Raw genomic sequence first — 23,562 nt, 5'->3', positions numbered from 1 at the left:
GCTACTTCAACCACATTCAGGTCAAATTCAGTTTGAGCACAAAGTCAGATTTAAATAACTTAAATACTTTATTATAAAACTTTACAAAACTAGAACTGTCACATGGAGTCACTGCTGCGTCTGCTTGGCTCGAAGCTTCTCTAAAGTTTTCTGTGAAGAGATGGAAGAAAAAAAAAATTCTATCAAACTCAATTCAACAACAAGTGAATCATAGTTTTAACAGGTTTTTTTTACCTTGTGGAATTCTTTGGCCTTCAGTCGGTTTTGTGCGGAAGCTTCCTGTCGGCTCCGGATGGTTTTCTGCTGCTTCACCTCCTCCAGCTGATGGAACAGTCTGAGGAAACCGTTTCATTTGGGATGAGATTTAATTCCATCAAGAAGGTTTTCATCTGCGTTTGTTAATCAGATGGATTATGTAAAAACCAATAGACCGATGTGTGCAGGTCAGGAAGAACATGCTTTACCATTATGAGATAAATGTGGTTTCATAAGGAGACTGCTGGGCCTGGGCGGGGGTGTGAGCTTCTAGTTTTATGTATGTAGCCACTTCTAAAAGGTTTAATCTCTTAAATATGACTTAAAGTTCTAAAGTTCTCAGCCATAAAGATTTGAACGCCCTCAGCTCCGTGTGTTCTGGTGGAGTAACGGTGCAGGATCCTCCTCCTCTCACCGTACCTCTGAGTTCTCTGGTACATCTCACTAACGTCCCGCTTCCTTTGCTCTGGGCCGTAGATCTTCACCTCTTTCAGCACGGAGGCGCTCGCTGGCAGAAAACAGAAGTCGGAATAAAATGAACGAATGAAAGACAGAGCAATGGAAAGAAAAGAGAAAGAAATGAACTCATTTGAAAACAAGGCACATTACATAGTAAGGTTGAGAGAAAGAAAGAAACAGAAGTAAAAATAGAAAAGGAAGTAAAGACAGAAAACTGATATGAAGTTTACAAACCTGGAGGTGGAGGCTGACCCTTTCTCTGCTGGATGAAAGCAGACGTTTCACTCTCTCCGTCCTTTGACTCGTCAGTTTGAAGTCGAAGTTCGGATTCCTCTTCTCTGGCTTCAGATTCAGCTCGATTCTTGTTCAGAGCCACTTTGGCCTTGATGCCTTCCACCCTGCGAGAGGATCTCTGGATCAGAGCCCTGCGCTTCTGCTCGTTCACGTCCTGCAGGCGTCTGCTCAGATCCCAGTGAGCGTCCAGGACCATCACTTCATGGAGGGAGGGAAGGAACAGAGGGAGACATTTACTTAAGTTCACAAAAGATCTGACTGAAACAGAGAAATAATATTTTTAATTGATCATGTCTTGCTCCTTTTTGTTCCTGAAAACATCCACATTTACTTTATTTGACTAGAACGGACCTTTCCCCTAATGAGACCACATTCAAACTGCACCAAACTACACACTCATAAATATCAGTCCTCTAAACACTTTTCATCAAGTTCCACAAATTATTTGAGAGATCAACATGTTTTCTCTGTCAATGTTAAAGGGGACATAGCATGCAAATTCCACTTTGTTCGTGCTTCTACACGTTAATGTGGGTATCTGGCTCATGTCTACCAACCCCAAAACTCTGAAAAAAACACTCGCGCGTTTTGTTATGGTTCCTCTAAGTCAGAAACGTCATGCTTGAGTGACTGGAATGAGCTTCCTGTGTATTGTGTCGTAACAAGGAACTGGAAGTCTCCCTACATGGCCTTGTGTGCTTGTAGTGGATGGGCAGAGGGGGACATTTAAGGGGAATACAAAGTATGGGATGCATATTTGATAATTTATATTGTTTAAAATCATGGGGGGAGAGGGGGGAGCTGGCTCATTAGCATTTAAAGGAACAGGCACTCAAAACAGGTCACTCTGTGGAGGGCTGTTTTATATGATCCTTGTGGTATTTTGACCAAAGTATGTTACAGACATTTCATTAAGACCCCAAGGAACCATATCAACTTGTGGTAAAATGGGCATGCTATGTCCCCTTTAAAAAAAAGGAAACTTATTCCTGGTCCAATCAGCAGCTTCCCACGGTTCAGCCACTGATCTCTATGCTGAATATTTTCAGTCTAACTTTACCTGGATGAGTTTGAGCTCCGTCCTCCGGTAACAACGTGGATTCTTCCCCCTACAGGAGACATGTTTCATGTTCAGATCAGAAATCCACCACTACAGAGGGTGAGTCACAGCGCTGATGGATGTACAACTACCTCTGTCTCTTTGCTGTTCTGTCCTTCCTCATCTGGACTGTTCTCTTCACAAACCTCCTCTTCCTCAGTGATGGTCGTGTCTTCGTCTGTCAGACTCACCAGTGTTATCTCCGACTGCTCCAGGATCCCCTTCTCACAGGCCGCTTCCTGAGGCCAGGTGGAAAAGACACAACTCAGACGATGACATATCACACGTTACAAAAATAAAATGATTGACAATGCGATCATACCATGATCTTATGGAAGAGGGGAATATCCTTCCTCAGGTTGGAGCCCGGCTCAGAAGTCATTTCTTCACCAACGTCACTGAATTGAACTGAATCCCGAAACCTTTCAGTAGAGCAGCTCCCTCCTGCAGCGCCTCCTGCTGGCTGCGATGTGTCTGCAGCAGGTGCTTCATCACGCATGGTTAAATTTGACAGACTCAGAGCCGTCAGCTCCACGTCTGCACTCATGGTGTCTTCCAGCACGAGGGCAGATTCCTGGGTTCGGTCCTGGAGGAGTTCGTGTGAGGCAGGATTCTCTGAGCGAAGGCGTTCAGGCGACGGGTCGGACTCGACAGAGGAATCACTGCGAGTGTCAGACCCTTCAGGACGGGAGGAAACACTGCGCTCCTCACTGGTCAGCTCAGGTGAGGACGGCCCTTTGTGTGCGAGCAGGTGAAAGGTCATGGAGGGGTCGGCTGTGTCGTTGTGGGTGACCTCAGCCAGCAGCGGCTGGAAAGAGTCGGAGCCTGGAAAAACTAAAAGAAGTGAACATACAGTTAAGTTTCTTACCAGGTAAGAAAAACCACTGCAGCTTCGATAGGATACAGATATTTATATTATGCACAATGACAGTTTCTTCTCTGTTAAAATCACCATAAGGTCTCTGGTCACTTGAATTCACCGTTTTCTCACCGTCTGTCCTTTCGGGGTCCAGGTCCATTGGACTGGTTTGGTTCTGTGGCATCTGGTCCTGTGGATGTGGACTCGCAGCCGGGACAGTGGCACGGTGTGACGACGCTTCAGGAGGAGACACTGGGTGTGACGGGACACTGGCCTCCGCTGGGACACTAGGATCCATGTGGGTCCGTTCACCTACAGCAGCGGAGAAACCAACAGACTTATTTTCCATCCATCATTTGTTAATCAGATGAATGAATCAGAGGAAGATTGGAGTCTCACTGCATGAATCAGTCCCCCCCCCCTTCTGGTACCTGACACTCCACTGTGCTGATCGGTATCCGGCTCCCCAACCAGCGGCCTCATCTGGCTTTCCTCCTGAACTTCATCCAACCACGTGGTCGACTGCTCCGCCACCATCGGCCCCATCAGCTGACTCGCGTCCTGCCAGCCGCTCTGACCATTAGAGCTGGACCGATGGGAGAGTCGACCAATCATCCGACTCACAGTGGAATCCCATCCACCTTGACCCACGCTCACTGGAAGCTGACCGATCATGGACGAGTGAGCCGACGGTTGACCGACCAGTCGCTCCATGGCCGAGTCCCTCTGGTCCGCAGCGAGGCAGGAGGACTGCTCTGCCAGCTGGCCAATCAGAGGCCTGAACGAGTCCTCAGCCTGTGATGAGGTGTCACCTGGGAAGTGATCCTGGATTGGATGGACAGTGAAGTCTCGATCCTGTAACAAAAACAGATCAACTGACTGATTAGAGTTCAAACTCTGTTCTTGTGAACAGGGTAAAGTGGATTGTGAGTCACTGACCAGGTCACGTTGTGTCCGAGTCCCCGAGGGACGAGTCTGACGACCTTCGCCCTCTGCTCGCGTCTCCGAGGCTCCAACCAGAGATCCGGGCTCGTCCACATACGAGGCTTCACTGTCTGAGGAGGGAAAGAAGGATTAATGATATAAACTGAAACAAGTTTGTGGAGTTTCATCTCTTGATTTCCAACAAACAAAAAATCATGACAATGTGGAAACGCTGGAGGCGTCGTTCACAGTAAAGATTCTGTATCAGACGGAGCAGCTCCTCTCAGCTTCAGCTCATCTGGGTTTATTTGTATGTTGTTATTTAGCAGGATTAAACAAACAAAGATGATTACCACTGAAGTAAGTGGGAGGATGTGTGTGGGTCAGGAGAGAACCCATTCAAATGTTGTGATCTGGATCTACCTGTCGCTCTCCCAGCGGAGCTGAGGGAGAAGTCGAGCTCCCTCGTGTATCGGTCGATAATGCGCTGAATGCTGCCGTCGTTAAACAGAGTTTGAACAGCGGCACCATGACGACGTGCAGCTGACGTGTCCTTAATGAAGGAGAATTGACCGGTCGGAGAGGAGACGTCGAGAACATCAGCTCCATGTTCCTCACAGAGTGCGACAGGTGGGGATTTGTCTAAAGAAGAGAAAAGAGGAGAATGATTCAGGCTCAAACTATTGACACTGGATCCGGGACTCGGGGTAGAGCACCTTGAGCTAAAAGACACGCTACTGTCGTCTCACCAGTGTTTACGTTTTGCTCAGGATCGGTGGTGATGTAGCTGCCGGTGGAGATGCTGGTGGAGGAGAGGCAGTCAGGATCAGGAGGCCTGAGGGGAGACTGACACACACACACACAGGTCATTTCATACGTTCAAGTCGTTAGGTTCTCGCTGAGCTCAGCTCAAGTGTAGAAACCATCATGAAATGTATTTGATTCAATACTTTTCTGGTTCAGTAATTTCACATCATTGCTCAGAAAAAACAAACAAACACTTATAAACTTTCCTCCAAACAACAACTCCCCAACACACACAAATACATCACACCCTGACTTATACATCAAACAACCCCCCCCAACACACACAGTTTAACATTTTATACTTTCAGAAGTCGAGCTCAGCTCAAGTGTAGAAACCATCACAAAATGTATTTTGTTGAAATACTTTTCTGGTTTAGTAATTTCACATCATTGCTCAGAAAAACAAAAAACACACACACACAAAAAGACACCACTCTTTACACATTTCACTCTACAAAACCAATCTCCCAAACACACACACGCACATAAAATGGAGAAAAGCTTCTCAAGCATAATCAGAGTCTGAGGCAGATCCTGCCAAAGCTTCAGATTTGGCTAAATGTCATCATCGATCCACATGTGAACCTCAGAGAGCTTTTAGAAAAGAATCACAGGCAACATGCAGTGAAACTCAGATAACTAACCCTAGAACCATTGTTTGTTAAAATGTTATAATCAAAATCATACATCCGTCAACTGCACGTCAGAAGGTTTCTTCTAATTGAGCAGACAGATGCTGATTCACTGAACTGTTCCTTCACCTGTGACGCTCTCACATTAGTGCCTCGTTCCAAAGGAAAGACTACGAGCTGTTACCTCGGTGAAGGATCTGTGGCTTGTGGCTGCCGGACCAGAGAAGTCGGCTCCTCTCCCAGAGTCAGACGAAGGAGGCGAGATCATTCTCAGGACAGAATCTGAAAAAACAAGGTTTCAGCACAGTGGAAATATTCTTATGTCACAAAATGCTACAATGTTCCTCGTCTGTATTCCTTCACCTACGCACCAGAGTCTGAAGATGTTACTGCTCCCGTCAGCAGTCTCTCTCTCCAGATGTGATGCTGGGACGTCTCCGAGTTCGTCCCGAAGCTGCTCGAGCTGTCAACCGTCCGTTTCCCGCTGCTGGACACAGAGGGCGTGTCCAGAGTTCTGTCAGATGAGACAGACAAATCTGATTCCTCCTGCGGATCCCAGTTTACAGCGTGTGATGGTACGTTCAGGTTCTTCTCTGGGCCTGGAGGAAACAATACGTATCAGCTCATACTCTATACTGCTTTCATAGTTCGGGCAACAGTATTCTAATAATTGTTTCTGGGGCTGAGCCGACCTGTGATTTTGCCGTTATTGACGGACGTCTCCACCTCTTGAATCGCACTGAGCTCGTGTTGTTCAGTCGCCTCCATGATTCCCAGTCGGATGCGGGTCACTGGGGGCTTCGCTGCTCGGACAGGAGGGGGGAGGAGTTCTGGCAGGAGGACGGACGCTGGAGCAGGAGCACTGGTCTGAGCGATGGGATCTTAATTAAAAAAAAGTATAGGGTTTGAATGAAACTGCAACATTTATAATGAATTTAAACACGATTACTGATGCAGAATTAAATATATATAAAAATCTATACAATCAATTTGAATAAGTAGCACCAACGTGACAGTAAATCTGTCTCAACAGATCAGATTGAAACATGAGAAGGTGGATAGAGTAAAGTGGAAAAGACTGACTCACCACTGCCACACGGTGGTAGGTGAGGGGAAGCCTCCCTGTTGTCAGGGTCTTGGAGGCGTGATAACGTTCCTCCGTTAGACTCCTCGATCGCTCTCAGCAGGAACGCAAGTAATCTGAGGCGAGTCTGACCCGTGTTCTCTGAAACCAGCTCTTCACTGGGAGCGTCTGGAACTGGCTGAGGGGGGGGGGAATAGAGCAGAACAGGAAAGATGTTTTTAAAGAGCTTTTGAGAAAAAAGAGGCTCAAACTATTCAGATGTCTTTTCCTTTAATTCACACTAGTGAATTAAAGCAGAACTTTTCTTCACTTACTTGTGCATCAGTTTGAATCAAAGCCTTTAACGTCTCCTTCTGCCGCCTCATCTGCTCCATCTCATCTTCCCGCCTCCGCCTCTCCTCTTCCTGCTGCAGCTCTACCGCCTCCCTCTGCTCCTGCATTCGTCTCTGCACCTCCTGCAGCTCTCCCCTCTGCCTCTCCTCCTCTTCTTGCTGCAGCTCTACTGCCTCCCTCTGCTGCTGAACACGTCTCTGGAACTCCTGCAGCTCTACTTCCCGTCTCTGCTCCTGCATGTGTCTCTGCACCTCCTGCAACCTAACTTTTCCCGTCTCTGGAACTCCTGCAGCTCTACTTCCCGTCTCTGCACCTCCTGCAGCTCTCCCCTCCGCCTCTCCTCTTCTTGCTGCAGGTCTACTGCCTCCCTCTGCTCCTGCACACGCCTCTGGAACTCCTGCAGCTCTCGCCTCTGCCTCCCCTTGTCGTCCCTTCTGGAGCTCAACAGGATCCCGGGCTGAACCTCTGCATGGCCTGGAACCAGAGGTGCATCATCCCAGATGCTCGGGCTGGTGGCCTGGATGGGATCAGAGGATCGCTGGAGTGGGATGTTGGTTGAGGGACGTGTTGTGAACAGTTTGTGAGGCGGAGGCTCTGTGGTGAGCGAGGAGGGTCTCACCCTCTGTGGAAGGTGCTCGGTTACTCTCTCCATTATGTTGTCGGTGAGCCAGGAGCTCACGTCTGGTCTTTGGTTCCTTGAACGATTTGAGCGAGATTCCACTTCCTCAGGCAGCAGCTTGGAACCAGAGCTCAAACTGGAGCCAGGAAGACGTGGAGGTGAAGCCAGAATGTCAGACTCTCTAGTGGGAACTTCTGAGGTTAGTGGTTTATTATGGATGAATGATGGGACTGCAGGAGTTGTGGTTAGAGGTCGAGGGGTTGGAAGATGCAGCGGCTGAGTGCTGTGCAGCGGTGGGTGACCTGGAGGTACGACAGCGGACAGCAACAATGGGGAGGTCATGCTGTAACGAATTCGCAGAGCTCGCTGGTATTCCTCCAGACGCTGGCGAGCCACTTCCACGGACCTCTGGTGAACTCTAAAATAAAAAAGATGGTAAAGGATTAAAGAAGTGTGTTTTACCTTTATCTCCCCAAATCTGCCTCAAGGGGATTTAAAATCGACACAGTATGACACCTTAGACCTTTAGAGATTTACTTTCAAGAACAACTAAATAGAAAAGTGTTGAATCACATCATATTTCATCATTAGACTTTAAAACTCACCTGTTTTGTTCCAGCAGCCGTTGTTGATATTCTCTGATCCTCCGGTGGTGGTCATCTTCACCTGCAGGGGGCTCCAGCTGCAGAAAGCAGAGGTGTAGCTAACAATCAATTGTCACTGAAGTAATTGAACGGAGCTGAAAACACTGATCAGATTTTAAAATGACTGCAAAACCTGTAAAAAACAAATTTGAGTGATAGCAACAAATGTGAATCACCATATGAAGAATGATTAGGACCATGAACAGCTTTAAAACTGAACTGACCTCAGTTGCTGGACCAGTGGGGACCGAGGCCACTTCCTGATCCTGGTCAGTTACGTCTGATTGGTTCAAATCCACTTCCTGCGTCCCAGCAGCAGCAGCTTTCAGATGTTCCCTCTCCTGCTGAGCCTCCAGCAGCATCTGCTCCAGTTTGACCTTCTGCTTTTCAAGCTCCTGCAGCAAAACCACCTGCTGCTGCTTCTCCCGCTCAAGCTCCTCCTCCTACACAAATGAAAAACATGTAAAACAGTGACTGAAAAATTACCTCCAGGTCGATCATAGAGACAGATTCTGACCCATAATCTAATTTGCAGCAGGGCTCAAAAAACATTTGAGGAATCAGTTTCCTTAAAGACAATCGAAGTGGACACTTCAGAGCCAACATAATCAAATCTGTCCAGGTGTCTGTCGACCTCCAGCAGATCAACCTTCTCCACAGGAAATCACAACCAGCTCAGAATGGAGCTCATGTCTTTCTCTGCACGATTCAATGAAACATCCACCGGTCTCCATTATTCTCAACTTCACTTTGCTTTTGAACGTTTTGCCACAAACAGATTCTGGTGCTTTGGCTCCAGAACACGAAACAAAACAAAGAGCTGCAGATGTTTCATGATACAAAAAAGAAAACACGTCCAAAGCCGACGGAGACGTGAAGTCCTGAGCAGCCAACTCCTGCTTTAGAGGGAGGCTGCACTGATGAAGTGATGATGATCACCTGGCTCAATACATTCTGACCAATCACACGACAGCTCCAATTGAAATAGTGGGTTTGCTGACAACTAAAATTCAAACAGCTGTAATTAATTGTGACGTCTGTGTTGAAACAAGAAAGTGATGGAGACAAATATTTGTCCTGTTAGAAGGTAGAACAGCAGCCTCCATGTTTCCATGTCTCTACAGTATGTTCTGTGATGTTTATATGAGGTATAAAAGCATTTAGACCTGATTATCTGTGAATGATTATCTGCCTGCATTCACTGTGTATAAAAATAATTCTCTCCGTCCTGTAGAAAAGGAACCAGTGTGTATATTTACCCTTTTCTTTCGTTCTTCTCCAAAGTCTTGGATTCTGTTTGCGAGTTCATCAGGAAGTTGAGTATTTGCTGCAGGTGACGGCTCTGACGTCTCCAGTGCTGATCAAATGAAATACAAGAAACACAAGTTTACAACCTTACAACATCTAAACAAGTAAAATGTTCAAGAATAACTGTATAACATTTAGATGTACCAGTTATTATTATGAATAATATAGAAATGAAAGTGTCGATGGGGCAAGAGATGAAAGCCAAAACAAAAGGTAAAGTTTTATTACAGCTGACAATCGTGGATGTTTTATCTGGTGGTGAGAGAACCGGCTGCAGGAGCTCGATGGGAGCTGGCTGGTTCTTCTCCTCGCTGGTCAGGGAGCCGGTCTCGATGGTGGTGTCGCGCTCCGGGATCTGATCCGTCATGACAGTCGGTGAATCAGCTGGAGACACACGACTGCTGTGTTCAGTCCACTGGTTCCTCTGACCTCTGATACGATCCAGGAGTTTCTTCAACGCCCGCCGAGGAGCAGGTTTGGAGGGTCCCACTGAAAATCCAGAAAAACGATGAATGCAGTTATGAATCGGTGAAGATGAGTTTCAAGATCAGAGTATTGATCTTTGTGTAAATGCCAAAGGGTACCTGACATTTTCAAGCCTTCTAACAACCCTGACCACTTCATGAACTTAGTGTTCCTGTCGCTTCTCTTCACCTTGAGCGGATGTTTCCTGCTCATTGCGCTCAGCCTCTTGCTCAGCTTCATGTGAAGAGTTTTCTGTTCCCGGTGAGGTGATTTCATCCAGAGTGACGTCCAGCTCTTGGTCCTGGCTGCCTGTGGACAGAGCTGGGAGGGGCTCCGGAGCCAGCTGGACCACCAGGTCACCTTTGACCCCTGGGATCGGACAAAGACATTTAAAGAGGCTACATTAAAAACTATATAGCTGCTTTGAGACATGCACTGAATTTCACTTCAAAACTATTTGCAAGATTTTAAACATACTTCAATCACCCTATTCAACAAAACATAACAAAGCACTGCAGCACTGATCAGTCCTTACTCCTCTCTCCTGTGTACATGTCCTCAAAGGCAAACTCAATCTCCCTCTGGAAGTCGTCCCTCGTCTCCTGTCTCTTGTAGAGAGGCTGGAAGATCTGAGGAGGCATCTGTGACACCTGCTGTCTCCTCCTCAGCAGGTCGGTCTGCTGCATGTGCTCCAGTTCAACAAGCAAGCGCTCACGATCCTGAAGAGAGCATCAAAGAGTTGTACTTCATTTATTTCTTATTAAGAACTGCAGCAGGACTTTTGACAACATGAGTTCTGGTGTCAGTAACCGCTGTTACCTGTACGAGCTGTTCCCTCTTCAGGGCCTGCCTCCCCCTGAGACGAGCCTTCTCAAGCTGCTCCTCTCTCCTCCTCGTTTCCTCCCTCTGCAGCTCCTGCTGTCTCCTCACCTCCAGCTCAGCTTCCTCATGAGCATTCATCTGTGGACACATCTATAGATTAGACTCTGATCGGGGGGGGAGTTAACAGACCATGGGGTTCCTTTCATATGATAATCAGAGGACGTACCTGCTGTGTGTCTTCCTCTCTGTCCACTGTGCTCTCTGGCATGTTGTAATGTGTGGCAGCGAAGGCACTCACATCAGATTTCTTCACTACGTGTGGCTTCTTATAATCGATGTTCTGTTTGAACAAGAGAAGACTCTGTTACCATGAAGAACCAAAACAATGCAACCTGGAAAACTAAATTAAAATTTAAAAACTGGCCAACTGATTTATTCTCTAACATGCGAGCTAGCAAACCCAGGTGTCTTCTCAGGCCTACATTCAGAAATGTGTCCTTAATAATCTGTTGGGGTGAATCACCTGAACGGGGTTGGGGGGAGGCGGCGGGAGCCGGACCACCTTTGCTGATCTCTCCTTTTCTGTCTGCAGTGCCTTCCTCCTGGAACTGACGAGTCTACAGAGAAACAAGAGGAACAGACTTGTTCTTTCTGAGGACATTCAACATGTAAACATCTTAGAAGTGAATATTTGTGATGCTGCTCACTGGCTTTGTCTCTCGTGTTCTTTGAGTCTCTGTGATTTCAGCTCCTTCAGGGCTTCTCGATAACGCTGATCTGCTTTGGCGTGATTTTCCTCCTCCCTCTGAGCAATGGCTGCCAAGTCGGGTTCCTTGATGACATGAATCCAAATGGTCACAAACAAATAACATTTCTAGAAACATCATATTCATCGTCTGGTAAGTTTATTGTACACATTTTGATTTCAGAAGTTTAGTTTTATTTTCTCAGAATTCACCCTAAATCTTGTCTGCAGAGAATCGGACTCATCATCGATGGAGATGTTTCTACGGCTGTGAAAGCTTCATTAGCAGGTTGATCTTCTTCAGTCAGGACAAGATGAAGCTGTTGTGCTTCTTGTTTTAGACCGATTCCGTTTTCCATTATGTCACAAACTGTTTCTTCTAACCAATGTTGTAAATACTGTTATTTAGTGGATGTGTTCAGCATCTGTTGCTCTTGTGTCCGTGCTGGGAGACGAACCCCTCACATGTGACTCTCTGAGGTTTCTAAGTTATTAGGGTGGTTTGTCCTTCCTCTTGTTGAGGGGTAAGAACAGAGGACGTCGCACCTTTTTAAGATCTATGAGACCAATTGTGATTTGTGAATATGGGTTAAACAAATATACCCATCTTACATTTTCCTTCGCGCTCCTGTGTCCCTGTCCCAGCAGCTGGAGACTGTCCTGGTACAGCCTCTGCAGCGCGTGGAGCTTCTCCTGCTGCTGCCGCTCCCAGTCCCGCCGCAGCTGCTCCCCCAGCAGCTCCAGCTCCCGCTGCCGCCTCTGCTCCACCGCCTGTCGGATCTGCTGAGCGATGTGTCGCTGCTGCTCCCGCACCTGGAGGGCGAAGGGAAACACGTGCCAAGGAGTTTAAAGATGTACAGAAGAAGTCCAGAGACGGAAGTCGTATCTCGGATGTTACCTCGTCACATTGCTCGTGGCTTTGAGACAGATCAGGAACAGATCGATCAAAGGGTCCGAGCAGCACTTACTGAACGTGTGCTAAGAAGAACACACACTTTACAGACAGGCGCCATTATTCACCTGCTGTATCCGCAGCTTCCGCCTCCTCTCGTGTTCTTCTCTTATGATCCGAGCCTCCTCGTTGGGGCTCGGTCTCAGTTTCACCAGTTTCCTCTTCATCTTCTCTGAATGCTCCCGCGGACATGTCCCACCCAGCAGCTATGGAGATGTTTCCGTCCACATGGAGGAAACATCTGACGAAGCTGAACGTTTGTAAAGCATCGCGTCCCGGAGAGAAACGAACCGCACGAGCTTTTGTTTATTTTGAACCGAAGCGACGCCGAAAACCGTTTTCTCCTCCGCGTCACATCCGGTAGTTTAAACTGCCCGCCGTACCGTTTCCGGGCAGAACAAAACATAACCGATGGTTCCTACCCGTGGACTAAATAGGTTCCCACGCTGAAATGTCACCGCTAAAACAAATTCAATATTATAACATAAAAAATATCTACAAATTAAATCAAATGAAAATAAAGCAGTTGTGACCTGATGGTGAATCTTCAAGATAAGTAACAGGAAGCAGCTAAAAACGACATCCGGCCCGCTGGGGGCAGCAGAGGACTCTTGTTCCGGTGAAGCGAGCAGAGCACTGTGAACTGTGTCCGGACATTTCTGTAAAATAAATAAAACCTCCGGTGAGTAAACAGTGAAACCAGGAATCTGCTGAATATCACAGGTGAGACTCACATAATTAAACATAATGTTATGATCATATTCATTCATATTTCTTTATTTATCCTGTAAGATCAGCCGGGGGCTAGCTGGTGTTAGCTAGACGCAGCTGTAAACAATGTAAAGCAGCTTGTGCAGGCGTCACTAATACAACTAATTCAGTTTATTTAACTATAATTTATATATATTATTTATGTATTTATATGTATTTACTTATGTGAAGCTTTGAGAGTTAACAGATGCAGCTCCAGGTCCTAAATTATCACAATAACATGTATTTATATGGTTTAGAAAAGTCTTACAGGCATTAAGTCCTAAATAAATGACATTAAATGTATCACAAAAGTCTTAAATATCATTTATAAAGGTCTCAACTGTTTTTACAACCAGTCATAGACAGTAATGTCATGTGTTTGTAGGAGATCTTAGCAACAACTGTCACCTCTGATATAATGTTAAGGACAGAGATTGAGTCCTGTTAAACCCTTTGAGGCAAATGGAGAATACAGGCCATACAAATGATTAAAAATAAATACAAATATTTTGTAAATCAACGTGAATTGTTATTTAAAAATCTAAAAGTCTGGCAGCTCAGGTTGCAGGGATCTACTTTCTGAGCTGCTTTGTTTTTCACTGCGTCTCAAACTGTCCTTCTCCTCTCAGGCTCGTCATCATGTCTGGTCCGGCAGTGAGGGTCAGCATCGAGTCTTCCTGTGAGAAGCAGGTGCAGGAAGTGGCCCTGGATGGAACAGAGACGTACGTCCCTCCCCTGTCCATGTCCCAGAACTTGGCAAAGTTGGCACAAAGAATTGACTTCAGCCAGGGATCGGACTCCGAGGAGGAGGCTGCAGAAGGCGAGCACAGGGACCGCGAGTGGGGCAAGCAGGAGCAGCCAGAGGAAGAAGAAGGTAACGTGTGGTCAAGAGGAAGAAGCAGAGCTAGATTCTGTCAATCTGACTGACGCCATCAATAAATGATCAATCATCAATTCAGTAGAGGCTCAGCTAAGTTCATGTTTAAACTACAGATCAGAAGTGTCTCTGTCAAGCTCCCTACTGGTCAATACTTTTCTGGACTTACTGAAAATGTGAAAGAGATGTTTTGATGGAGGGAAATCAGCAAATATGGTAAATTACAAAGTTTAATATCACTGAATTATTTAAATTTAAATTAAATTAGGAAAGCATAGAGACTATTGTTTGTCACTTGCATCACTTTCAGCAACACCGGTTTCCAACAGTCCAGTTTCCATGGCCCTGCTAATGGATGGATTCAAAACAAAATGTACTCATATGAGAAAAGATTGATATGGGTTCTATATTTTCTTTGTTAGAATAAAACCTTATCATCGGTTTCTGGACACAGGCACAGTGAAGTTCCAGCCGTCTCTCTGGCCCTGGGACTCGGTGCGGAACAACCTGCGCAGTGCTCTGACCGAGATGTGTGTTCTCAATGATGTGCTCAGCGTGGTGAAGGAAAAGAAGTACATGGCCTTAGACCCGGTGTCTCAGGATCCATCAGCTGGGAAGGTAAACTGCAAAAGAATATCACTGTCAACGTTTACACTGAACCGTCTTTGGTTCATGACTCTAAAAGGGATGTGTGCACCTTCTCTGGTAACCAGTTAGACACACACAGTTTTAACTCTAACATCAGCATGTTGCCCTTTGTTTAGACTCCCCAGGTGTTCCAGCTGATCAGTAAAAAGAAATCGTTGGCCATAGCAGCACAGCTCCTCGTGAAGGGAGCAGAGAAACTCACAAAGTCAGTGGCAGAGAACCAGGAAAACAGGAGGCAGAGAGACTTCAACTCTGAGCTGCTGCGACTCCGCTCACAGTGGAAACTACGTAAAGTGGGAGACAAGATCCTGGGAGACCTCAGCTACCGGAGCGCAGGTGATAAAGCCTCTTATGGATGCTCAGTCAAATCTGTCAAAGGCTTTTTGTCTTCTATAAAGTAACACAGGAACACGTTTAACTAGTCCAACCCCAAACTAATATGTTTTAAACAATGTATATACCCATCAGGTTCCCTTTTTCCTCACCACGGCACGTTTGAGGTGATCAAGAACACAGACCTTGATCTGGACAAAAAACTCCCAGAGGACTACTGCCCCCTTGACGTCCAGATCCCCAGTGATTTGGAGGGATCTGCGTATATCAAGGTGAGAGGGAAACAAGAGTTTCAACATGTTTCAGAGAATATTAGTTACAAATAATGTCTCTTTAATTTTCTCTTTTGTACAATTTTCATACTGCTGTGAATTTGTTTGACGACTTCAGAAACATCTTGTTTTAATAGTTCTCTTTATGTCTTCAGGTGTCCATCCAGAAACAAGCTCCAGACATTGGTGATCTAGGAACCATCAGCCTGTTCAGGAGACCGCCAAAAACCAAAGCTGGTATAGTTCACTACATAAAACACGATATTTCACATCCTCTACCATGCGTTACCTTTTAAACCTGGTTGAGCAGGTGCTTGAATCTGTTCCTGTCAATGTATCAAGTCTCTGAGATTTCCCTGTTCCCTCCTCCTCCGTGTTCTACATCTTAATCTTCTTCCTCACCTGTTCTCTCGGTTTCTCTCCCACAGGTACCCAGCTGTGGCATGTGAAGCTCGAAGCAGCTCAGAACGTTTTGCTGTGTAAGGAGATCTTCGCCCAGCTGTCCAGGGAAGCTGTCCAGATCAAATCCCAGATCCCTCACATCGTTGTAAAGAATCAGATCATCTCACAACCTTTCCCAGGTCAGAACATCACAACCTCAAAGATTCAAAAGCTTCAGCAGCGATGGAGTCTTTGTTTTGTTGAGTGTTTATGAGAAGATCTGTATTTGTCGCAGTAAAACACAGACCGTGTTTCAATATGTGGCTTCTTATACTCTTATACTGTAGGTTAAGTATGACCACTGAAGCATGAGCTGGTTTGATCACTGCAGCTGTCTGTGCTTTGTTCCAATAGTTCTACAGTAGTATCATGCTTTTAAATGTAGTCGATGTTCATCCAAAGTTCCAAAGCTCCTGATTCACGTATTTAGCCACATATTTGCATTTTAATTACAATCATCAATCATCAATCATCACTGGACTCTGGAGTCAGCTTTGCTTTTTCTTTTCTGTATGTAAACGTTTGTTCCTGTGCTCCTCCTGCTCAGGTCTGCAGCTGTCCATCTCACTGTGCCACTCCACGGGAGATAAGAAGAACCACCGCACGTCTCCAGAGAAACCAAAACCTGACGACCACCTTTACGTACTGGAACACAATCTGCATCAAATGATGAGAGAGGTGAGGCCCTGAAGTCCCTGCAGCTCATCTGAGGCTCTACCAGCTCTTTGCAGATGTGTCGTATCAGCACATAGGTTAGATGATGAATGACAAGAAATCCAAACACAGGAATCACAAATGTAGGTTTTGAAACAGTGTCGTCGTTGTCGTACAGAGGTCGCTCTAAAAAGTCCTTTATCCTCCGGGCTACACATTTAGGTATTTATTTTCAAACCTTTACTAAAAGTTTGTGACTCTTTCACAAGATGAATTCACAATCACAAAAAAGATTCAATTTAATCATATCATATATTCAAATTAATTTCTATTGTTTTCCCCACATAATGATTGAATAAATAGTATAACTAGTTGTCTAATGGGACACAATTTAACTTCAGTCTTTGTTCCACATGGTGAACTCAGCATGTTAAAAACAGACGACTTATCCTGCAACCGTTTTTAGTTTTATCATTGCTCTGTGCATCGAACAACCTTGTTTCTGTTGCAGTTCCACAAGCAGCAGCTGAGCTCTGTGGTGATGCCGCATCCTGCGAGCGCCCCCTTCGGACACAAACGCCAGCGCCTGGCGGGACCAATGGCGTACGACAAAGCTGAAATCTCCAGTCTGCAGCAGAGTGAGGGGCTGCTGGAGAAAATCATCAAACAGGCCAAACACATCTTCCTACGTAGCAGGTAATCTCATTTTCACCATCTGTGATTTAGGTTAGGTTATTTTATTTGTACCCGGAGGTAGATTTGTTTTGCAGCAATAAAAGGAGAAGGCATCCATCCAAACACAGTACAAATTATACACACTGACAGAAGACAAGAGACAAAAACCAAGACAAACGGTGCTAAAATGCATTATTATCAATTGGATAGGGACAAATGGCTCCAGGCTCATCTGAGGCTCAGCAATCAGCCGACTGGACCAGTTCACCATCTGACTCAGTCTGTTTCTACCTTTTAAAGACAGGTCACCAAACCATGACACCAAAGACAATGATAAGACAGACTCAATAAAAGCATGATAAAATAGTGTCAGCAGGGTTTTGTCAATATTAAAATAGGACTTTTTCCTTAAACGGTACAAACGCTCGTGACCCTTTTTGCTTCAAAGTTCAGTTCGGAGTCAACAATAGTCCCGAGGTATTTATAGGATTCTACACATTCCACAGTTTGACTTCGATAAAAGTGTCTTGTGTGTGGTTTTCTAAAATCAATGACATATCCTTGGTTTTTGAAATGTTAAGTTGGAGGAACGACTCCTCGCACCACTGAACAAAGTGCTCAACAACAGGTCCATGACAGTTTTCATTTGTCTGAAGTGGACTTTGATTGATAATTTTTAGTATTTTGTTATGGTGGTGTAGAATATATTCCACTGAATGATTCCCTGTACTCTGTTTACTTCTATGTAATAATTCAGCAGAGTTAATGTTTGTATCTGTGATCACCAGGACGGCGAGGACCATCGACAGCCTGGCCAGCCGCATCGAAGACCCTCAGATCCAGGCTCACTGGTCCAATATCAACGATGTGTACGAGTCCAGCGTCAAGGTGCTCATCACCTCTCAGGGCTACGAGCAGATCTGCAAGTAAGAGGAGACGGAGATGAACGAGAGAATCTGCTCATATAATACATGTTTCTGAATAATTAATAAATTCAAATAATGGGAATTTAAAGTTATGAAATGTCATGGAAATGGAGGCTGTCTGTGTTTTTTGAAATTAGGAATAATCTTACGTGGCTGTAAAACTATGTCTTATTTGTATCTTTATGTAATTCGACTTGGTCTCAGCTGAGGTTGGATGTGTTCTGTGTGCTCAGGTCCATCCAGCTGCAGCTGAACATCGGTGTGGAGCAGATCAGAGTTGTGCACAGAGACGGACGTGTCGTCACACTCTCACACCAGGAACAGGAGCTGCAGGACTTTCTTCTGTCACAGGTACAAAGGCTGGTGGAGCAGTGTGTGTGTGTCTGTGGTGCATTGAGCTCCAAACAAGATTAACAATACATATGTTACAAGCTCATTTCCATCTGCAGTAAACAGTAACATCTAATTCATAAAAACACACACACATCAACATACTTCATTGGAACAAACAAAAAACATAATATAGATGTCAAAGTATTAAATATAAAGTTATAAAAACAGAAACTTGCATTAATGCTGACGAGACTTAAAATCCTAGGGAAATTAGGGTCTGTCAGATCGACACAGAGCTTATTCCACTCTGTAATAGTTTTGGAGGAAAAGACGTTGAAGCTGTCGTCTGTGTGTTCATGTCGTGACAGATGTCGCAGCATCAGGTGCATGCTGTGCAGCAGCTGGCCAAAGTGATGGGCTGGCACGTCCTCAGCTTCAGTAACCATGTCGGCCTGGGCCCAGTGGAGAGCATCGGAAACGCCTCCGCCGTCACCGTTGCTTCCCCCAACGGAGAGTACGCCATCTCAGGTGAGATGGGCGAGGCAGCTACAGTTGCTTCAGGAGTGTAAACAGAGTAGAAGAATAAATCAAGATTAAGTATGCTGGTATTAACATGGAGTTTTGTCACTGATGTGAATGTGTGTGTTTGTGTGTCTGTTCAGTGCGTAACGGCCCAGAGAGCGGGTGCAAAGTCTTGGTCCAGTTCCCCCGCAGCCAAACCAAAGAGCTGCCGAAGAGCGACGTGGTCCAGGACGGCAAGTGGAGCCACCTCCGAGGGCCCAACAAGGAGGTCCACTGGAGCAAGATGGAGGGTCGCAACTTTGTCTACAAGATGGAGCTCCTCATGGCGGCGCTGACGTCCTGCCCGTAGGTGACGCCTCCGTCTGCAGACGCAGCGAACAGGACCACGACTCCCACAGAGAATCAGCCACAGTGTGTGAAACCAGTAGAATCAGACACGTGCTAGTAATGTGACATTTTAATGTGTCTCCACCTCCACTTGTTCTTTATCGATGTGACGTGCGAGTGTAGGAACAGTGAACCTCAAACGATTTGATACAGAATAAACAGCAACGTCAATCACTTTGTGTTTGTGTCGATTTCTCACGTCATCATAAAAACAACTTGTTTCCTGAGGGTCAACACCATTGACTGTAAATAAAGATGGACGACGTGACGGCTCCCAAAAGCGAAGCCAAACCACGTGGGTTGCCCCCTAGTGTCAGGCTGCAGTATAGGTCATAGACCCTTTCTCTATGTTAACAGATGGGACATTGACCAAACTAAAATAAATCAAACTACACAGAATAAATGTTTCTCAAGATGATTTCTTTTAGTTCTGATAACACTGATGTTTGTTCATGTTTGGATTCATTTGATTCTATTAACCCAGGCTGGGACATCATGCTTGAGAAGGCCACATGTGAAGAACTCAGCTAACGTCCTCGGACCTGCTACAGTTTCATAATAAATCCCAACGTATTTTTACTCTTGTCAGTTTCTATACATTTATTTGTTTGAGGCCATTGATATCAACACTGATCACCACAGAATTATTTCACTTTACTTTTTACAAACCACCAAAGACCTGAGAGGTTTTCTGTCATCGCTGATGAGTCGTCGTTCTGTCACGTTTGGATGAAGGAAGGAAAATCACACAATTCTTTTCCTTAGACAATAAATACAGTTTGTATTTTTTCTAATTTCATGAGTGAAATATTTACATTTAGCAGTTACATTTAAAAAACAACAGTTGGGTGTTTGCAGCTCTGGTGAGTTTTCATGTTTGGTTCGAAGCTCAGCGCGGCGTCCGTCAAAGAGGCTGCAGCTCCGTCGCGTTAGTTTCTGCAGAAAAGACGACAACAGAAGTTCAGTGACCTTTGTACTGGAACACTCCCACACTGAGACACAACACAGGACCCAACCCACATCACACCCACATGATGAATGAAGAGTGAACTATGAACGACTGGGTAAACAAACCTCTCATACATATGTATTATAAACTTATTAAATAATTCACTTATGTATAATGTTATTATTTTAATATCCTGCTGAATATTTTGTATCCACTAGTTTGAAATGTAGCTACAACATCTACATCTACAAACTGGACAAGTTTATTTGATCCTTAGTGCAAAGCTCTAAGGATCTTTGCACGTTATCTTAGTAACATCTCGAGAGAATTCTTTAAAATTTGGCACAAAAGTTCAGTTCGACTCACGGACTGACTGATTAGATTTGGTGGTTAAAGGTTAAAGGTCACAGTGATCTCACAGAACGTGTTTTCTGCCTCTTGAACATCTCAAGTCAAGTTACTGTCTCAGATTTTGACCAATTGTCTCTTGGACTCAAAGATGAATTGATCCAAGGTCAGAGTGACCTCATACATGTAGACTGAAGCTGCTCTGGTTGGCGGGGGCACACCTCATGTAGTTTTGATTCATATTAGAACATTAGTCTTGGAAAATGCACTGAATTATTTAAAATGCTTAATGTGTAGAAACTGAGCAGGATGAAAACTCCACATTTTACAAACAGCTCCATCGTTCATAAGAGTGCATCTTGTTTGGAGGCAGCTTCTTACCTGGCATCTGTCTCCTGCGTCTCCACGCCACTATCCTCCTGTACGCCTTGTCCAGCAGCCAGATGAGGAGCATGAGCAGGGCGGCCACACAGGCCAGAGCTAAAGCAGAGACGGACAAATACTGAAGATCCTCGTACAGCGCCTCTGGAGGACAGAGACACAGGAGAACAATCACCACTAAACACAGGTGAATAAAAAAGCTTGTGAGAGGAGATGAGGTGAAGCAGCAGCATGAACACAATCAACAAGTTCCAGTGTTGAGAAGAATTTACACATTCTTACACATTCACGTAAATATATTCCTGATAAAGTCTCTTCAGATCTAAAGGACGTATTCCACACAGAGCAGATTTCCATGAAACTTGGAAACGTGGTATTGGTCCGGGATGAATTAATTTGGGTCAGGGGAAAGTTTTCACCATTTCCCCATGAAGTAATAAATGGATCTTGATACCTGACACATTAAGGGAAGTGATATCTATGAGTGTGTGTAACTTGGTGCAGCCTGATTGGATTGAGGTTCACTGTTGGGTCTTGGCGGAGCTCCGCTCTCTACTGAACAACATGTTCTACCTTTATTTACTCAGGTAAGTTTCAGTCAGAGCCTCCTGTGCAGGAGCAGCTCCACGGAGTCACAGTTAGCTCACAGGAGGAGGCTGCCCAGTACGACCACAGACCTGCTCCCCACTGGAGCCACTGGGGGTTAAAGGTCACGGCAGAGTGGGGGGTGTAACAGACTGTGTATAATCCCTGGTCCTGTGTCTGAGGCTGAATGAACCCTGAGAGTTTCTGTACAGGGGCTGTGCAGCAGGTTTTAGAAGTTGTTGCTGACAAGACTTTGAATAAGTCTCGTCCCGTTTATTACGTCTTATTGAACATTTACTTGAACCCAGGCCGCTCAGGTACATTGGTAATGAGGGAGGGATTTATTCCTGCAGTCCAGGGAATCAAACCAGCGACTTACTAATCACAAACTGGCTTTAAACAGTGACTGTCATTTATATACCCCCCACTGTTACCATGATACTGTTGAGCAAGGCACATTTGTTTGCACAACATACCGAGGCTGTTATTTCATATTTGAATTAGGACGATCAGAGCTTTGTTTACTAGTCTCCAGATTTACTTGTGTTGAGGCTTCTGTGTTTGTTCTGGTCTGATTTGCTGTAACTTGGATCCAGGGACGTCAACACAGGGTCCATGCTGATCTGTTCAGTTGTCTTTGTGTAATCCTGCCTACAAACAAACTTAGTAACGATAAGGACGAAAACACAACCTCCTGAGCAGAGGTAAACATTAAGGGGTCTGAAAAACCTAAATTATTTGTTTGTCTTTGTTTAAGAAATCCAATCTGCGTCCACACAGTCCACTGAGTTTAGTGGAACTTGGTTGAGTAGGAATCCAGACATGGGTGAAACCTCAATATGGGTAAAAATGAAGAAATCGTTTTCTTACAGAATCACTTTCACAGAAGCCCAGACTCAACTCACCGTTCACTTTCAGGACAAACGCGGTGTCCTTGCTGCTTCCTTCCGTTTCTGTAACAGTGATCACGTAGTATCCTCCGTCCTGCAGCCGCAGGTCCGACAGGCCCATGGAGCCATTGTCGTAGGACTGCACTCTGCTGCTGTAATCCACCGTGATGTTGGTGTACGCACCGGGCTGCCAAGTCCCTATGGTGCGGCTCACCGCTCCTGACATAAAGTTCCATTGTATGGTGGGGACCCCGTTGCAGGAAACGTCCACTGAGAAAAACACGTCCTCCTGCACTGACCTGGTGAGGCTCCTCTGAGGAGAGTGGATGGAGATGGCTCCGGCTGGAAGGAGAAGAGATTTAGAGTTTAGATTCACTGTGAACAGATGAATACACATGAATGCAGCATTAACACATTCTATTATATCACCTGACATTACAGTGTGTGACACAGTGCAGCTATAAAAAGAAAATCTTTTACCGTGACACAACTCGTTTGTGCTGTTAGTGACTCATTTGCACTAAATTCCTCGTCAGTCAGAAATGTGCTGTTCTATTCGCTTCTCTGACAAATGACAAGTTGTTCAGCGGAGGAATGAAACTCGTCGGACGAGCTGAGTAGAACACATTTACAGTAAATGCAGTTTACAGAACTGGCCTCGTCTGCTCCGGCCACAGTTTAACAGACGTCTCCTGAAGGAGGTTTTCACGAGGGATCTGCTGGTGGTTTGTTTGTTCTGATGAAACACAGCTAAAGAATTCCCCCAGCTCTGACTCAGACAGGAGAGCGTGTGGGAAACACTCCTCTGGTTTATTTAGTTCCTCAGAGAGTTTTACAGAAGATTCTTCACCAGTTCTTGTTCCTCGAGGATTCAGACTCTCCAGCAGGAGAACCATGTCTGTTTTTACTCTTAGCCCTGACGAGCTGTGAGATTTACTTTCACCTCGTGTATCTAGTCCCGAACAAATTAAACATTTGCCGAACTCAAACCACAGCAGAATATGTCAGACTCTAGAAGGTGTGGTGGATTTTCTTACCTAGGTCACAGATATATGATGCAATGCTGAGAAACACAGCAACATCTTGTACATCCCAGAGCCTGAAATGCCTCATTAGAATCACACAGACATTGGTCAAACCGCAGTGGAAGAATCTCCTCCAGGTCGTCTCACATCCTGCAGCTCTGTCTCCTCTCCTCCTTCTCCTCCTCCTGTTGACCTGTTCACAGGTGAGAAATCAAACCGAGCGCAGGTCACAGACGTGCTGGAGTTTCTCTCTCTCTCTCAG

General features: G+C 45.4%; 3 protein-coding genes across 7 annotated transcripts in view; 1 reads left to right on the top strand and 2 right to left on the bottom strand.

The window, feature by feature from the left end:
• Positions 1 to 49: 49 nt before the first annotated feature.
• On the bottom strand, positions 50 to 12,725 carry cep295 (centrosomal protein 295). Of its 4 annotated transcripts, none has more exons than XM_047339528.1 (30): positions 12,370 to 12,725; positions 11,962 to 12,162; positions 11,312 to 11,436; positions 11,128 to 11,221; positions 10,831 to 10,944; positions 10,602 to 10,742; positions 10,318 to 10,501; positions 9,972 to 10,151; positions 9,546 to 9,806; positions 9,269 to 9,366; positions 8,234 to 8,452; positions 7,971 to 8,068; positions 7,060 to 7,783; positions 6,728 to 6,997; positions 6,417 to 6,591; positions 6,022 to 6,210; positions 5,701 to 5,928; positions 5,514 to 5,611; positions 4,640 to 4,736; positions 4,314 to 4,532; positions 3,906 to 4,021; positions 3,398 to 3,821; positions 3,060 to 3,278; positions 2,430 to 2,941; positions 2,200 to 2,346; positions 2,069 to 2,117; positions 949 to 1,206; positions 676 to 763; positions 235 to 334; positions 50 to 150 (listed from the first exon to the last, which is right to left on the bottom strand). In XM_047339528.1, exons 1-30 carry the CDS (start codon positions 12,466 to 12,468, stop codon positions 109 to 111), a joined length of 5,769 nt encoding a protein of 1,922 aa, XP_047195484.1. In that variant the 5' UTR covers positions 12,469 to 12,725; the 3' UTR covers positions 50 to 108. The 4 variants fall into 4 exon arrangements, with proteins under 4 accessions (XP_047195484.1, XP_047195487.1, XP_047195485.1 ...); XM_047339531.1 differs by having other exon boundaries at positions 2,430 to 2,932; positions 3,099 to 3,278; XM_047339529.1 differs by having other exon boundaries at positions 7,971 to 8,047.
• Positions 12,726 to 12,867: 142 nt separating this feature from the next.
• med17 (mediator complex subunit 17) lies at positions 12,868 to 19,296 on the top strand. Its single transcript, XM_035154524.2, has 13 exons — positions 12,868 to 13,024; positions 13,684 to 13,928; positions 14,386 to 14,549; positions 14,696 to 14,915; positions 15,048 to 15,184; positions 15,340 to 15,421; positions 15,613 to 15,765; positions 16,173 to 16,303; positions 16,791 to 16,975; positions 17,743 to 17,880; positions 18,114 to 18,231; positions 18,582 to 18,741; positions 18,876 to 19,296. The coding sequence occupies exons 2-13, from the start codon at positions 13,694 to 13,696 to the stop codon at positions 19,082 to 19,084; spliced, it is 1,932 nt and encodes a 643-aa protein (XP_035010415.1). The 5' UTR covers positions 12,868 to 13,024; positions 13,684 to 13,693; the 3' UTR covers positions 19,085 to 19,296.
• Positions 19,297 to 19,695: 399 nt separating this feature from the next.
• LOC118106189 (V-set and transmembrane domain-containing protein 5) overlaps positions 19,696 to 23,562 on the bottom strand; it is a 4,352-nt gene continuing 485 nt past the window's right edge. For both annotated transcript variants that reach the window (XM_035154533.2, XM_035154531.2), the window contains exons 2-5: positions 23,313 to 23,493; positions 22,291 to 22,617; positions 20,801 to 20,944; positions 19,696 to 20,058 (exon numbers count right to left, since the gene is read on the bottom strand). In XM_035154533.2, coding sequence (XP_035010424.2) covers positions 20,027 to 20,058; positions 20,801 to 20,944; positions 22,291 to 22,617; positions 23,313 to 23,388 — 579 coding nt within the window. In that variant the 5' untranslated portion in view covers positions 23,389 to 23,493 and the 3' untranslated portion in view covers positions 19,696 to 20,026. The remainder of the gene's footprint in view (positions 20,059 to 20,800; positions 20,945 to 22,290; positions 22,618 to 23,312; positions 23,494 to 23,562) is intronic.

Source organism: Hippoglossus stenolepis, chromosome 4 (genome assembly GCF_022539355.2).
Source record: "Hippoglossus stenolepis isolate QCI-W04-F060 chromosome 4, HSTE1.2, whole genome shotgun sequence".
Taxonomy (NCBI): domain Eukaryota; kingdom Metazoa; phylum Chordata; class Actinopteri; order Pleuronectiformes; family Pleuronectidae; genus Hippoglossus; species Hippoglossus stenolepis.
Note: the sequence above shows the minus strand (reverse complement) of the source record. Positions and strands in the feature narration are given on the sequence as shown.

Bases quoted from the DNA above. Each gene is read 5' to 3' on its own strand.
- cep295 (XM_047339528.1), bottom strand. From the start codon at position 12,468: ATGAAGAGGAAACTGGTGAAACTGAGACCGAGCCCCAACGAGGAGGCT. The intron at 8,453-9,268 runs GTAAATATACAC...TCATTTGTGTAG, and splicing joins GAGAAGAACGAAAGAAAAGG to GAGGAGGAGCTTGAGCGGGA. The intron at 3,279-3,397 runs GTACCAGAAGGG...CCGCTGCTGTAG, and splicing joins TCAGCACAGTGGAGTGTCAG to GTGAACGGACCCACATGGAT.
- med17 (XM_035154524.2), top strand. From the start codon at position 13,694: ATGTCTGGTCCGGCAGTGAGGGTCAGCATCGAGTCTTCCTGTGAGAAG. The intron at 14,916-15,047 runs GTGATAAAGCCT...TATACCCATCAG, and splicing joins CCTCAGCTACCGGAGCGCAG to GTTCCCTTTTTCCTCACCAC. The intron at 16,976-17,742 runs GTAATCTCATTT...TGTGATCACCAG, and splicing joins CACATCTTCCTACGTAGCAG to GACGGCGAGGACCATCGACA.